Genomic DNA, 12,985 nt, shown 5'->3' on the forward strand with positions numbered 1-12,985 from the left:
TCTTTGTCTCCCTCTCTTCTGAGACTCGGTCTGAAGAAGGGTCTCGACCCGAAACCTCACCCAGTTCTTCTCTCCAGAGATGCTGCCTGTTCCAAATGAAGATGTGGGCAGAGGGGAGTGGTGCGGGGACAGTGTGGTAACCACTGTGTCTCCCTGTGCTCTGTGTTGTCCAGGCCGGTGTTTTATTACCGGGGCAATGAGCTGATGGCAGTACGGGCTGGACTCTACAAGGCACATTACTGGACCTGGAGCAACTCATGGGAGGAACTGGCACGTGTGAGTTACTGTGCGCAGGGGGTGGGGGGAGGTGGCAGTGGGGGGACAGTGAGTGAGTGCGAGTTATTGGGCTCCCCGCACTAGGACAGTTGCCACCACAGGCAGGGTGGGGGCAGGGTGGGGGGCAGGTGGGCAGGGTGGGGGGGGCAGGATGGGGGCAGGGGGGCAGGGTGGGGGCAGGTGGGGCAGGGTGAGGGGCAGGTGGGCAGGGTGGGGGCAGGTTGGGCAGGGGAGGGGGGGGCAGGGTGGGCAGGGTGGGGGCAGGGTGGGCAGGGTGGGGGGCAGGGGGGCAGGGGGCAGGGTGGGGGGCAGGTGGGCAGGGTGGGGGGCAGGTGGGCAGGGTGGGGGCAGGTGGGCAGGGTGGGGGGGGCAGGGGGGGGCAGGTGGGCAGGGTGGGGGGGTGGAGGGTGGGGGGCAGGTGGGCAGGGTGGGGGCAGGTGGGCAGGTGGGCAGGGTGGGGGCAGGTGGGCAGGGTGGGGGGCAGGTGGGCAGGGTGGGGGGGCAGGGTGGGCAGGGTGGGGGGGCAGGGTGGGGGCAGGGTGGGGGCAGGTGGGCAGGGGGGGGCAGGTGGGGGCAGGGTGGTGGGGGGCAGGGTGGGGGCAGGTGGGCAGGGTGGGGCAGGGTGGGGGCAGGGTGGGGGCACAGGTGGGCAGGGGGGGGCAGGGTGGGGGCAGGTGGCCAGGGGGGCAGGGGGGGCAGGTGGGCAGGGGGGGGGCAGGGGGGGGCAGGTGGGCAGGGGCAGGTGGGCAGGGGGGCAGGGTGGGGGCAGGGTGGGGGCAGGGTGCAGGGGGGGCAGGGTGGGAGGGTGGGGCAGGGTGGGCAGGGTGGGGGCAGGGGGGCAGGGTGGGGGGGGGGGTGGGGGCAGGGGGGCAGGGTGGGGGGGGGGGCAGGGTGGGGGGGGGCAGGTGGGGGGTGGGGGCAGGTGGGGGGCAGGGTGGGGGTGGGGGCAGGTGGGCAGGGTGGGGGGCAGGGGGGGGGGCAGGGGGGGCAGGGTGGGGGGGAGGGGGCAGGTGGGGGCAGGGGGCAGGGGCAGGCAGGGGGGCAGGGGGGGGGGGGCAGGGTGGGCAGGGTGGGGGCAGGGTGGGGGGGGCAGGGTGGGGGCAGGTGGGCAGGGTGGGGGGCAGGGTGGGGGCAGGGGGGGGCAGGGTGGGGGGCAGGGTGGGGGCAGGTGGGCAGGGTGGGGGCAGGTGGGGCAGGGTGGGGGCAGGGGGCAGGGTGGGGGCAGGGTGGGGGGGCGGGTGGGGGCAGGTGGGGGCAGGGTGGGGGGGGTGGGCAGGGTGGGGGGCAGGTGGGGGCAGGGGGGGCAGGTGGGCAGGGTGGGGGCAGGTGGGGGCAGGGTGGGGGCAGGGGGGGGCAGGGTGGGGGCAGGTGGGCAGGTGGGGGCAGGTGGGGGGCAGTGGGCAGGGTGGGGGCAGGGTGGGCAGGGTGGGGGGCAGGGGTGGGGCAGGTGGCCTGCTTTCCAGGTGGGGGCCCCCCCCGGGGACCCCCCTCAGTGGGGCTGGGCAGGGGGAGTGGAGGGGGGGGCAGCAGGGGGGCAGGGGGGGGGCAGGTGGGCCAGGGTGGGGGGGCAGGTGGGGGGCAGGTGGGGGGCAGGGTGGGGGGGCCAGGGGGCAGGGTGGGGGCAGGGGGCAGGGTGGGGGGCAGGTGGGCAGGGGTTCTACAGGTTGGGGGCAGGTGGGGAGGGGTGGGGCAGGGGGCAGGTGGGGGGGGGGTGGGGGGGGAGGGGTGGGGGCAGGGGGGGGGCAGGGTGGGGGGGGACAGGTGGGGGGGGTGGGGGGGGGGTCAGGGGGGGGGAGGTGGGGGGCCAGGGTGGGGGCCACTCTTCCACACTCTTCAACCCAAAACCACCCAGTCCCCCCCCCCAGCCCACCGCTGCAGGGTGGGGGGGGCTGCCAAAAGGTGGGCAGGGCCAGGGTGCCCCCGACCCCAGGGTGGGGGAGGACAAGGGGAAGGGGGGGGGGCAGGTGGGGGGCCAGGGTGGGGGGGGGGCAGGTGGGGGGGTGGGGGCACCCGTGGGGGGCCACAGTTCAACCCAGGTGGGCAGTGCAGGGTGGGGGAGGTGGGGGGAACAGGGGTGGGTCCCCCCCCCAGGGCAGGTGGGGTGACCCAGGGTGGGGGCAGGTGGGGGGGCAGGGGTGGGGGTCAGGTGGGCAGGGTGGGGGGGTTGCTGGGGGCAGGGAGGGTAGGGTGGGGGGGAGGATGGGGGCAGGGGGGGTGGGGCAGGTGGGAGGGTGGGGGCAGGTGGGGGCAGGTGGGGCAGGGTGGGCCCAGGTGGGGGGGGGGAGGGTGGGGGGCAGGTGGGCAGGGTGGGGGGAGGGTGGCAGGATGGGGGCAGGGTGGGGGCAGGGGGCAGGGACAGAGGGCAGGTGGGGGGGCAGGTGGGCAGGGTGGGGGGCAGGTGGGCAGGATGGGGGCAGGTGGGGGCAGGGTGGGGCGGATGGGGGCAGGTGGGGGGGGCAGGGTGGGGGCAGGGTTTGATGGGCAGGATGGGGGTTCAGGGTGGGGGGGATGGGGGCAGGTGGGGGGGCAGGTGGGGGTAAGGGGGGGGGGTGGGGGGCAGGGAGGGTGGGGGGCAGGGGGGGGCAGGATGGGGGCAGGTGGGGGGGATGGGGGGCAGGGTGGGGGCAGGTGGGGACAGGATGGGGGCAGGTGGGGGGCAGGGGGCAGGGGGGGCAGGTGGGCAGGGTGGGGGCAGGGTGGGGGGCAGGGTGGGGCAGGGGGCAGGGGGGTGGGGGCAGGGTGGGGGGCAGGTGGGGGGGGGGTGGCAGGGTGGGGGCAGGTGGGCAGGGTGGGGGCAGGGGGGGGCAGGGTGGGGGGGGGGGCAGGTGGGGGGCAGGGTGGGAGGGGGGGGGCAGGTGGGCAGGGTGGGGGGCAGGTGGGGCAGGGTGGGGGGCAGGTGGGCAGGGGTGGGGGCAGGTGGGCAGGGGGGGGGGCAGGGGGGGGCAGGGGGGGGAGGGTGGGGGCAGGTGGGCAGGGTGGACGTTGTCAATGGCGGGGGGGTGGGGCAAGAGTAGACTTTGATGAGCCAAACGACCTTAGTCTTCTGCCACAACTTATGAATTTCTGAGATGGGATATGTATGGTGGGCAGGAGGCCAGTCAGCCCATTGAGCCAATGCTGTCCCACCTCTGGCTGGCCCTGGGCTGACTCACCCTGTGATTCCTGCGCTTTCCTTTCAGGGAATGACTTCTGCCCGGGACAGAACGTGACGGGTGTAACCACACATGACCAGCACGACCACTCCATCCAGCCCATGCTCTTCCACCTTGGCCGTGACCCCGGGGAGGAAGTACCCCATCAGGTGGGGTTCTGGGCAGGGGGAGCGGGGGAGGGGAGGGGGCATGATGAGGGGGGAGGGGAGGGGAGGGGGCATGATGAGAGGGGGAGGGGGGGGGGGCATGATGAGGGGGGGAGGGGAGGGGGCATGATGAGAGGGGGGGAGGGGAGGGGAGGGGGCATGGGGAGGATGAGGGGAATGGGAGGGGGCATGATGAGGGGGAGGGGAGGGGGCATGATGAGAGGAGAAGGGGAGGGGGCATGAAGAGAGGGGGAGGGGAGGGGGCATGAGAGAGGGGAGGGGAGGGGGGGGGGCATGATGAGGGGGGGAGGGGAGGGGGCATGATGAGAGGAGAAGGGGAGGGGGCATGAAGAGAGGCGGAGGGGAGGGGGCATGGCAAGAGAGGCGGAGGGGAGGGGGCATGAAGAGAGGGGGAGGGGGCATGAAGAGAGGCGGAGGGGTGGGGAGGGCAAATGGGGAGGATGGAGGGGGAGGTGGGGGTGAGAGGAGGTAGGAGATGGGGTAGGGAGAGGTGTGAGGGGAGGGGGAAGGAGAGAAGGGAGGGAATGAGGGACAGGAGGAGGTGAGGACAGAGGCTGGGGAAGGATTAACTTTGGGGGGGGGGGGGGGGGTGGAGCCATTTGAACTCTGGACCAGATGGCTGCTCTTTACCTCTTCACACTCACTCCCCATCCTCTCCCTCTCTACCTCCCCTCTTTCCTTCCCTCCTTCCTCTTCCACACTCTCTCAAACCAAACCCCCCCCCCCCCCCCCCCCCCCCGCCCCCGCTGCAGTTTCGCGAGCCGTGAGTATGCGGTTGCTGCCCAGACCTTCTCTGCTGTGGTGCAGCGTCACCGTGCCTCCCTGGTGCCGGGGGAACCACAGCTCAACGTGTGTGACCGAGCCGTCATGGTGAGTCCACCGGTGGTCACAGTGAGAACCTACTGGACCGAGACTCACCCTGGGGTGGGGGTGGGGAGCAGGAAGCACACGCAGGGCCAGTTGCCCCAGTGATCCAGGGGATAAGGGACCCAGTGATCCAACGAGGCCCATGGTGACGGGTACAGGGTGGCGGCCTGGGTGACGGGTACAGGTGGAACGTACCAGGGGGGTACAGGGTGATGGGGTACAGGGTGATGGGTACAGGGTGATGGGTACAGGGTGATGGGTACAGGGTGATGGGTACAGGGGACGGGTACAGGGTGATGGGGTACAGGGTGATGGGTACAGGGTGAAGGGTACAGGGTACAGGGTGATGGGTACAGGGTGATGGGTTACAGGGTGATGGGTACAGGGTGATGGGTACAGGGTGATGGGTACACAGGGTGATGGGGTACAGGGTGATGGGGTACAGGGGTGATGGGTACAGGGTGACAAGGGTACAGGGTGATGGGTTACAGGGTGATGGGTACAGGGTGATGGGGGGTACAGGGTGATGGGGTACAGGGTGATGGGGGTACAGGGTGATGGGGTACAGGGTGATGGGGTACAGGGTGATGGGGTACAGGGTGCTGGGTACAGGGGATGGGGGTGATGGTACAGGGTGATGGGGTACAGGGTGATGGGGTACAGGGTGATGGGTACAGGGTGACCATGGGTACAGGGTGATGGGGTACAGGGTGATGGGGTACAGGGTGATGGGTACAGGGTGATGGGGGGTACAGGGTGATGGGGTACAGGGGATGGGTGGGGTACCAGGGTGATGGGTACAGGGTGGATGGGGTACAGGGTGATGGGTACAGGGTGATGGGTACAGGGTGACGGGTACAGGGTGATGGGTACAGGGTGATGGGTACAGGGGTGGGGTACAGGGTGATGGGTACAGGGTGATGGGTACAGGGGGTACAGGGTGATGGGGTGGGTGACAGGGACAGGGTGATGGGTACAGGGTGATGGGTACAGGGTGATGGGTACAGGGTGACGGGTACAGGGTGATGGGGGGTACAGGGTGATGGGTACAGGGTGATGGGGTACAGGGTGATGGGTACAGGGTGATGGTACAGGGTGATGGGTACAGGGTGACGGGTACAGGGTGATGGGTACAGGGTGATGGGTACAGGGGTACAGGGTGATGGGTACAGGGTGATGGGTACAGGGGTGAGGGTACAGGGTGATGGGTACAGGGTGAGGGGTACAGGGTGATGGGTACAGGGTGATGGGTACAGGGTGGGGGTACGGGTATGGGGGGTGATGGGGTTACAGGGTGATGACAGGGTGATACAGGGTGATGGGGTACAGGGTGATGGGTACAGGGTGATGGGTACAGGGGTACAGGGTGATGGGTACAGGGGGGTGATGGGGGTACAGGGTGATGGGGGTACAGGGGTACAGGGTGATGGGGTACAGGGTGATGGGTACAGGGTGATGGGTACAGGGTGATGGGTACAGGGTGTACAGGGTGATGGGTACAGGGTGATGGGGTACAGGGTGATGGGTACAGGGTGATAGGTACAGGGTGATGGGTACAGGGTGATGGGTACAGGGTGATGGGTACAGGGTGATGGGTACACAGGGTGATGGGTACAGGGGTACAGGGTGACGGGTACAGGGTGATGGGTACAGGGTGATGGGTACAGGGGTACAGGGTGATGGGTACAGGGTGACGGGGGGACAGGGGTGACGGGAGTACAGGGTGATGGGGTACAGGGTGATGGGTACAGGGTGATGGGTACCAGGGTGATGGGTACAGGGTGACCGGGTACAGGGTGACGGGACGGGTACAGGGTGACGGGTACAGGGTGAGGGTACTCAGGGTGATGGGGGGGGTACAGGGTGATGGGTACAGGGTGATGGGGTACAGGGTGATGGGGGGGTACAGGGTGATGGGTACAGGGGTGCAGGTGTTGGGGGAGGTACAGGGTGATGGGTACAGGGTGATGGGGGGTAGGTAGGGGGTGAAGATGGGTACAGGGGTGATGGGTACAGGGTGATGGGGGGCTACAGGGTGATGGGGTACAGGGTGATGGGTACAGGGGACCTGGGGGTACAGGGGATGATGGGTACAGGGTGATGGGGAGGTACAGGGTGAGGGGATACAGGGTGACGGGTACAGGGTGATGGGTACAGGGTGATGGGTACAGGGTGATGGGTACAGGGTGATGGGTACAGGGTGATGGGTACAGACAGGGGTACAGGGTGATGGGTACAGGGGGATGGGGTACAGGGTGCCGCACAAACACGGGTACAGGGTGAGGGGTACAGGGCGCTGGGGACAGGGGTACAGGGTGATGGGTACAGGGTGATGGGGTACAGGGTGATGGGTACAGGGTGATGGTACAGGGTGATGGGGGTACAGGGTGACTTATTTCAATCCTGTGGGTACAGGGTGATGGGTACAGGGGATGACCAGGGACAGGGGGAACAGAGGGCTTGTGTATCGTTGATAATACACTGTTCTGTCCAACAGAACTGGAGTCCTCCGGGCTGTGAGAAGTTGGGCAAGTGTCTGAACATCCCCCCGTCCAGCCCATGGAAGTGTGACTGGCCGCACTAACGCCCCCGTCTGGAGCCGCGGGGAGAGAGCGGGGTGCTGCCCCTCCCCGACCCTGTCCCCAGAGGTGATGGGGGGGTCACGGCCAGGTGTGGGGTTCATGGGACACGGCAGGAGGCATCGGCTGTTGGGGGGCGGATTGGGGACATATTACGCAGATTGTGGGGGGGGGGGGGGGGGGTTTAAAAGCATTTGCAAGTAGCGGCCAGTCGGGGACATCACGGGGCTGATGGGATCACAAGCAGATGGGACGGGTGGTTCCAGTACAGGCACCAGGGATGGGGGGGGGTATGGAGGTACAGACAGATGTGGGGCCACAGGTAGACGGGGGAGGTACAGACAGATGTGGGGCCACAGGTAGACGGGGGAGGTACAGACAGATGGGGGGCTACAGGTAGACGGGGGAGGTACAGACAGATGGGGGGCTACAGGTAGACGGGGGAGGTACAGACAGATGTGGGGCAGACAGATGGGGGGCTACAGGTAGACGGGGGAGGTACAGACAGATGTGGGGCCACAGGTAGACGGGGGAGGTACAGACAGATGTGGGGCCACAGGCAGACGGGGAAGGTACAGGCTCCGCGGGGCGCGGTGTCTGTGTGCTCGGACCTGGTGGCTCTAATCCTTGGCATTGAGGCCAATGTTGTAATGGTATTAATGGAATTAAAGGCACTCCATGGCAATGCTCACCGTGCTTGCACCGAGCAGTGATTTCCCGGCACAAACAGCCGGTGGGTGTGATCCTCTGTCATTACTGGGCACTGTCGGTGGACACAGCTGGGAGTCCAAGTGTTGCCAAGGACAAGCACACGGGAACAACATCGGGAGCAGGTGACCTCACTCTGCACTGAGAAACAATTAACAATGTCCTTGGGGAAGAGTGATCATAATATGATGGTTTTTCACTGAACGGAAAAGAAGAATGCAGAGCTTGTCTCTGAGCGAGAGTAAGTGAAGGTGTGAGGGGCGTATTGGCTGTGGGTTGAGTTTAAGTTTAGCTTATTTTCCCCTGTACTGATGTACAGTGCACAGCTGTGGCCATGGGTGACAGGGTGACTGCATTCTCTGTGCACTATCAGCATCTTTAATGGCTGACATTGAAAGAAGTGCATTATAAACTAAAAGAAAGAAAAATGTTCCAAGCGCGTAACCCCTTGGGTGAGTAACTTATTGTTAGTTGTGTAGGGAATTGAGTTAGCAAAATACAAAGGGATGGGGCTGTTAAAGTTGTCAGTAGAGACTGTCCTGAGGTTGGGAATGTTTTTGACTCAGGAAAGGAACAAGAAATGATAAAGATAAGGTGGAATACCTTTGAAAACTATTCTCGAGTGTCCATAATCTGAAGAGACCGCAGGGCCACTGTGGCTCCTTTCAGTGACGAGAGCATTTATACTGAGAAATGGAATCAAAGAGCTTGGAAACCGGCCCTTCTCCCTGCCCACCAACATGCCCGTCAAAGCCAGTCCCTACTGACAGCTGCCACATCTCTCTACATCTTTCCTCAATCAGCAAATGGCAGACACATTCAACATACACTTTGTATGCTTCACACAAGATGCACAACTACTGAGCGGCAACATTAGCCTGAATGAGGAGAGTTGGTGAGTGAGAACAGATGAGCAGCAAGTGCAGTGGGCAGAATGTGACCAGAATGTGACTGGACAGTGTGTGTGTGTGTTGGTGACAGTGTGTGTGTGTGTGGTGGACAGTGGGGGGGGGGGGGGGGTGTTGGTTGGTCAGACAGTGTGTGTGTGTGTGTGTTGGTGACAGTGTGGGGGGGGGGGGGGGGGTGTGTGGTGACAGTGGGCAGAATGTGGAGGGTGTTGGTCACTGGTCAGACTGGCTGCTCTGGTTATCACAGTCTAGGTTCTCCAGCAGCTACTGAATTGTCCCAGCAGCAACTCTACTGTTGTCCCAGCAGCTACTGACTGTTGTCCCAGCAGCAACTGACTGTTGTCCCAGCAGCTACGGACTTGTCCCAGCAGCTATTGACTGTTGTCCTAGCAGCTACTGACTTGTCCCAGCAGCTACTGACTTGTCCCAGCAGCTACTGACTTGTCCCAGCAGCTATTGACTGTTGTCCCAGCAGCTACTGACTTGTCCCAGCAGCTACTGACTTGTCCCAGCAGCAACTGACTGTTGTCCCAGCAGCTACTGACTGTTGTCCCAGCAGCTACTGACTGTTGTCCCAGCAGCTACGGACTTGTCCCAGCAGCTATTGACTTGTTGTCCAGCAGCTACTGACTTGTCCCAGCAGCTACTGACTTGTCCCAGCAGCTATTGACTGTTGTCCCAGCAGCTAACTGACTGTTTGTCCCAGCAGCTACTGACTGTTGTCCCAGCAGCTACTGACTGTGTCCCCAGCAGCTACGGACTGTTGTCCCAGCAGCTATTGGATGTTGTCCCAGCAGCAACTGACTTGTCCCAGCAGCTATTGACTGTTGTCCCAGCAGCAACTGACTGTCCCAGCAGCTAACTGACTGTTGTCCCAGCAGCTATTGACTGTTGTCCCAGCAGCTACGGACTGAATGTCCCAGCAGCTACAGACTGTTGTCCCAGCAGCTACTGACTTGTCCCAGCAGCTACTGACTTGTCCCAGCAGCTACTGACTGTTGTCCCAGCAGCTACTGACTGTGTCCCAGCAGCTACTGACTTGTCCCAGCAGCTACTGACTTGTCCCAGCAGCTATTGACTTTGTCCCAGCAGCAACTGACTTGTCCCAGCAGCTACTGACTTGTCCCAGCAGCTACTGACTGTTGTCCCAGCAGCTACTGACTTGTCCCAGCAGCAACTGACTTGGCCCAGCAGCAACTGACTTGTCCCAGCAGCTATTGACTTGTCCCAGCAGCAACTGACTTGTCCCAGCAGCTACTGACTTGTCCCAGCAGCTACTGACTTGTCCCAGCAGCGACTGACTGTTGTCCCAGCAGCTACTGACTTGTCCCAGCAGCAACTGACTTATCCCAGCAGCTACTGACTTGTCCCAGCAGCTACTGACTTGTCCCAGCAGCTACTGACTGTTGTCCCAGCAGCTACTGACTTGTCCCAGCAGCTACTGACTTGTCCCAGCAGCTACTGACTTCCTGCAGCGGTAAGGACAGAGCTGGGTCGGTGGTGGCGACGGGTAGCGAGGCCATTGTAGAGTGAGCGGGGAGCTGTAGCAGGAACACCACACCTCCCATCCATGGCGGGTGTCGAGGGTGGGAGAGAACAGTGATGTGTCCATTCAGGAGCAGAATACACCTAGGTAGTGACATGGATTGAGGATTGTCTGTGGGACAGAAAACTCTTGAGTGGGGATAAACTTATAAGATGAAAAGCAGAATTCGGCCATTCGGGTCATCAAGTCTACTCCGCCATTCAATCATGGCTAATCTATCTCGCCCTCCAAAACCCCATGATCCCTTCGCCCCTTAACCCCTGACACCCGTACAAATAAAGAATCTATCTGGCTCTGCCTTAATTATATCCATTGACGGCCTCCACAACCTTCTGTGGCCAAGAATTCCGCAGATTCACCACCCTCTGACTAAAGAAATTCCTCCTCATCTCCTTCGTAAAATAACGTCCTTTAAGCTATGATCTCTAATCCTAAATTGTCCCACTCTATCCAAGCCTGTCACTATTACGTACGTTCTAATGAGGTTATTCTTCTAAGCCCTTATTCTAAACTCCAGCGAGTATCAGTTCAATGCTGTCAAACGCTCATCATATGTAAGCCTAGGGGTAACATGAGGGGGAACTTCTTTACTCAGAGAGTGGTAGCTGTGTGGAATGAGCTTCCAGTGGAAGTGGAGGAGGCAGGTTCGACTTAATAATTTTAAAATAAATTGGATAGGTATATGGACAGGAAAGGAATGGAGGGTTATGATCTGAGTGCAGGTAGATGGGACTATGTGAGAGTAAGTGTTCGGAACGGACAAGAAGGGCCGAGATGGCTTGTTTCCGTGCTGTAATTGTTATATGGTTATACTCATTCCTGGGATCATTCTTGTAAGCCACCTCTGGAACCTCTCCAGAGCCAGCATATCCTTCCTCAGATTTGGTACCCAAAATAGCTCACAATATTCCAAATGTAGTTGCTGGGACCAGCGCCTTATAGAGCCTCAGCATTACATCCCTGTTTTTGTATACAAGCTCTCTTGAAATCAATGCTAGTATTGAGTTCACTTTCTTTACTTGCTCTCCTCATTTAGAAAGTAATCTACACCTGTATTCTTACTACCAAAATGCATGACCCCACACTTTGCTACATTATATTCCATCTGCCACTTCTCTGCCCACTCTCCCAACCTGCCCAAGCCCTTCTGCAGAGTCCCTGCTTGCTCTACCATACCTGGCCCTCCACCTGTTTTCATATCATCCGCAAACTTGGCCAAAAAGCCTTCAATCCCCTCGTCCAAATCATTAATATATAACGTGAAGAGCTGTGGCCCCAGCACCGAGCCCTGCGGAACTCCACTAGTCACTGGCAGCCAACCAGAAAATGCCCCCTTTATTGCCACTCTTTGTCTTCTGCCATCCAGCCAACCTGACATCCATGCTAGTACCTGCACTTTGATGCCGTGGGCTCTCATCTTCCTTAGCAGCCTCACCTGTGGCATCTTATCAAAGGCTCTGAGAATCTAGATAAACAACATCTACTGACCCTCCTTTGTCTGTCCTGCTATTTACTTTTTCAAAGAATTCCAGCAAATTTATCAGGCAAGACCTTCCCTTCACAAAGCCATGCTGACTTCGGCCTATATTGTCGTGCACTTTCAAGTACTCCGTAACTTCGTCCTTTATAATGGGTTCAGAAATCTTACCAACCACCGTAATCAGAGTAAGTGGCCTATAGTTCCCACTATTGGAGGAACAGCACCTCATATTCCGCCTGGGGACCTTGCGTCCCGATGGCATTAACATTGAATTCTCCCAATTTTGCTAGCCCTTGCTGCCTCCTCCCCTTTCTTAACCCTCTAGCTGTCTCCTCCCACCCTCCCATCCGCCCGCCCTCGGGCTCCTCCTCCTCCCCTTTTCCTTCCTTTCCCACCCCCCATCAGTCTGAAGAAGTGTTTCGGCCCGAAACGTCGCCTATTTTCTTCGCTCCATAGATGCTGCTGCACCCGCTGAGTTTCTCCAGCAATTTTGTGTACCTATAGTTCCCACTATTCTGCTTTACTCTCTTCTTGTGCAGTTGTGTGTCTGCAGTGACTAGTGGGGTCTCATAGGGTCACATAGATCAGCATTTGCCAGCGATGTGGCTCAGGCTCCAATTTGTATTTCCATGTGGAAACAAAAAACTGCAGATGCTGGTTCGTACCAAAGATAGACACAAAGTGCTGGGGTAACTCAGCGGGTCAGGCAGCATCTCTGGAGAAAATGATGGGTGCCTGACCCGAAACGTCACCTATCTATGTTCTCCAGATATGCTGCCTGACCTGCTGAGCTACTGCAGCACTGTCTACCTCCACTGATCATTGACCCGCCTGAGTTACATAAACCCTGCAATCCCTGAAGCCACATATGGGATGTCGGAGTCTCTATGGAAGGTGGCAGCAGGATCAGTGAGGGCGAGTCCGCCTGCAATACCAACAGCCGTCGCACGGGGTCTCTGCGGGCTGCAGCACCCCAGTGTGTCTGTAGAGGGCGCTGTCGTGCAATCGCGCAGCCAATGAGGGAGCGCCGCACCGTGGGAGGGGCTAGAGTGAGGGAGCGCCGCACTGTGGGAGGGGCCAGAGTGAGGGAGCGCCGCGCTGTGGGAGGGGCGGGCGGGGTGAGCTGCCTGTGGCGCTGGAGGCTGGAAGTTGGAGGCTGGAAGCTGGAAGTTGGAGGGTGGAGGCTGGAAGTTGGGGGCTGGTGGTTGGAGGCTTGAAGAAGAAGATATGAGGTTGCTTTGGCAAGTAAGGTGAAAGTCAATCCAAAGGGTTTCTACAGCTATATTAATAGCAAAAGGATAA

At 61.2% G+C, this 12,985-nt stretch overlaps 1 protein-coding gene across 1 annotated transcript in view; it reads left to right on the forward strand.

Moving 5' to 3' along the window:
- galns (galactosamine (N-acetyl)-6-sulfatase) overlaps positions 1–7,185 on the forward strand; it is a 33,920-nt gene extending 26,735 nt beyond the window's left edge. Inside the window, exons 11-14 of the mRNA XM_055664916.1 lie at positions 174–274; positions 3,456–3,582; positions 4,348–4,465; positions 6,960–7,185. Coding sequence (XP_055520891.1) covers positions 174–274; positions 3,456–3,582; positions 4,348–4,465; positions 6,960–7,046 — 433 coding nt within the window. The 3' untranslated portion in view covers positions 7,047–7,185. The remainder of the gene's footprint in view (positions 1–173; positions 275–3,455; positions 3,583–4,347; positions 4,466–6,959) is intronic.
- The last annotated feature ends 5,800 nt before the right edge of the window (positions 7,186–12,985 follow it).

Source organism: Leucoraja erinacea, chromosome 50 (genome assembly GCF_028641065.1).
Source record: "Leucoraja erinacea ecotype New England chromosome 50, Leri_hhj_1, whole genome shotgun sequence".
Taxonomy (NCBI): domain Eukaryota; kingdom Metazoa; phylum Chordata; class Chondrichthyes; order Rajiformes; family Rajidae; genus Leucoraja; species Leucoraja erinaceus.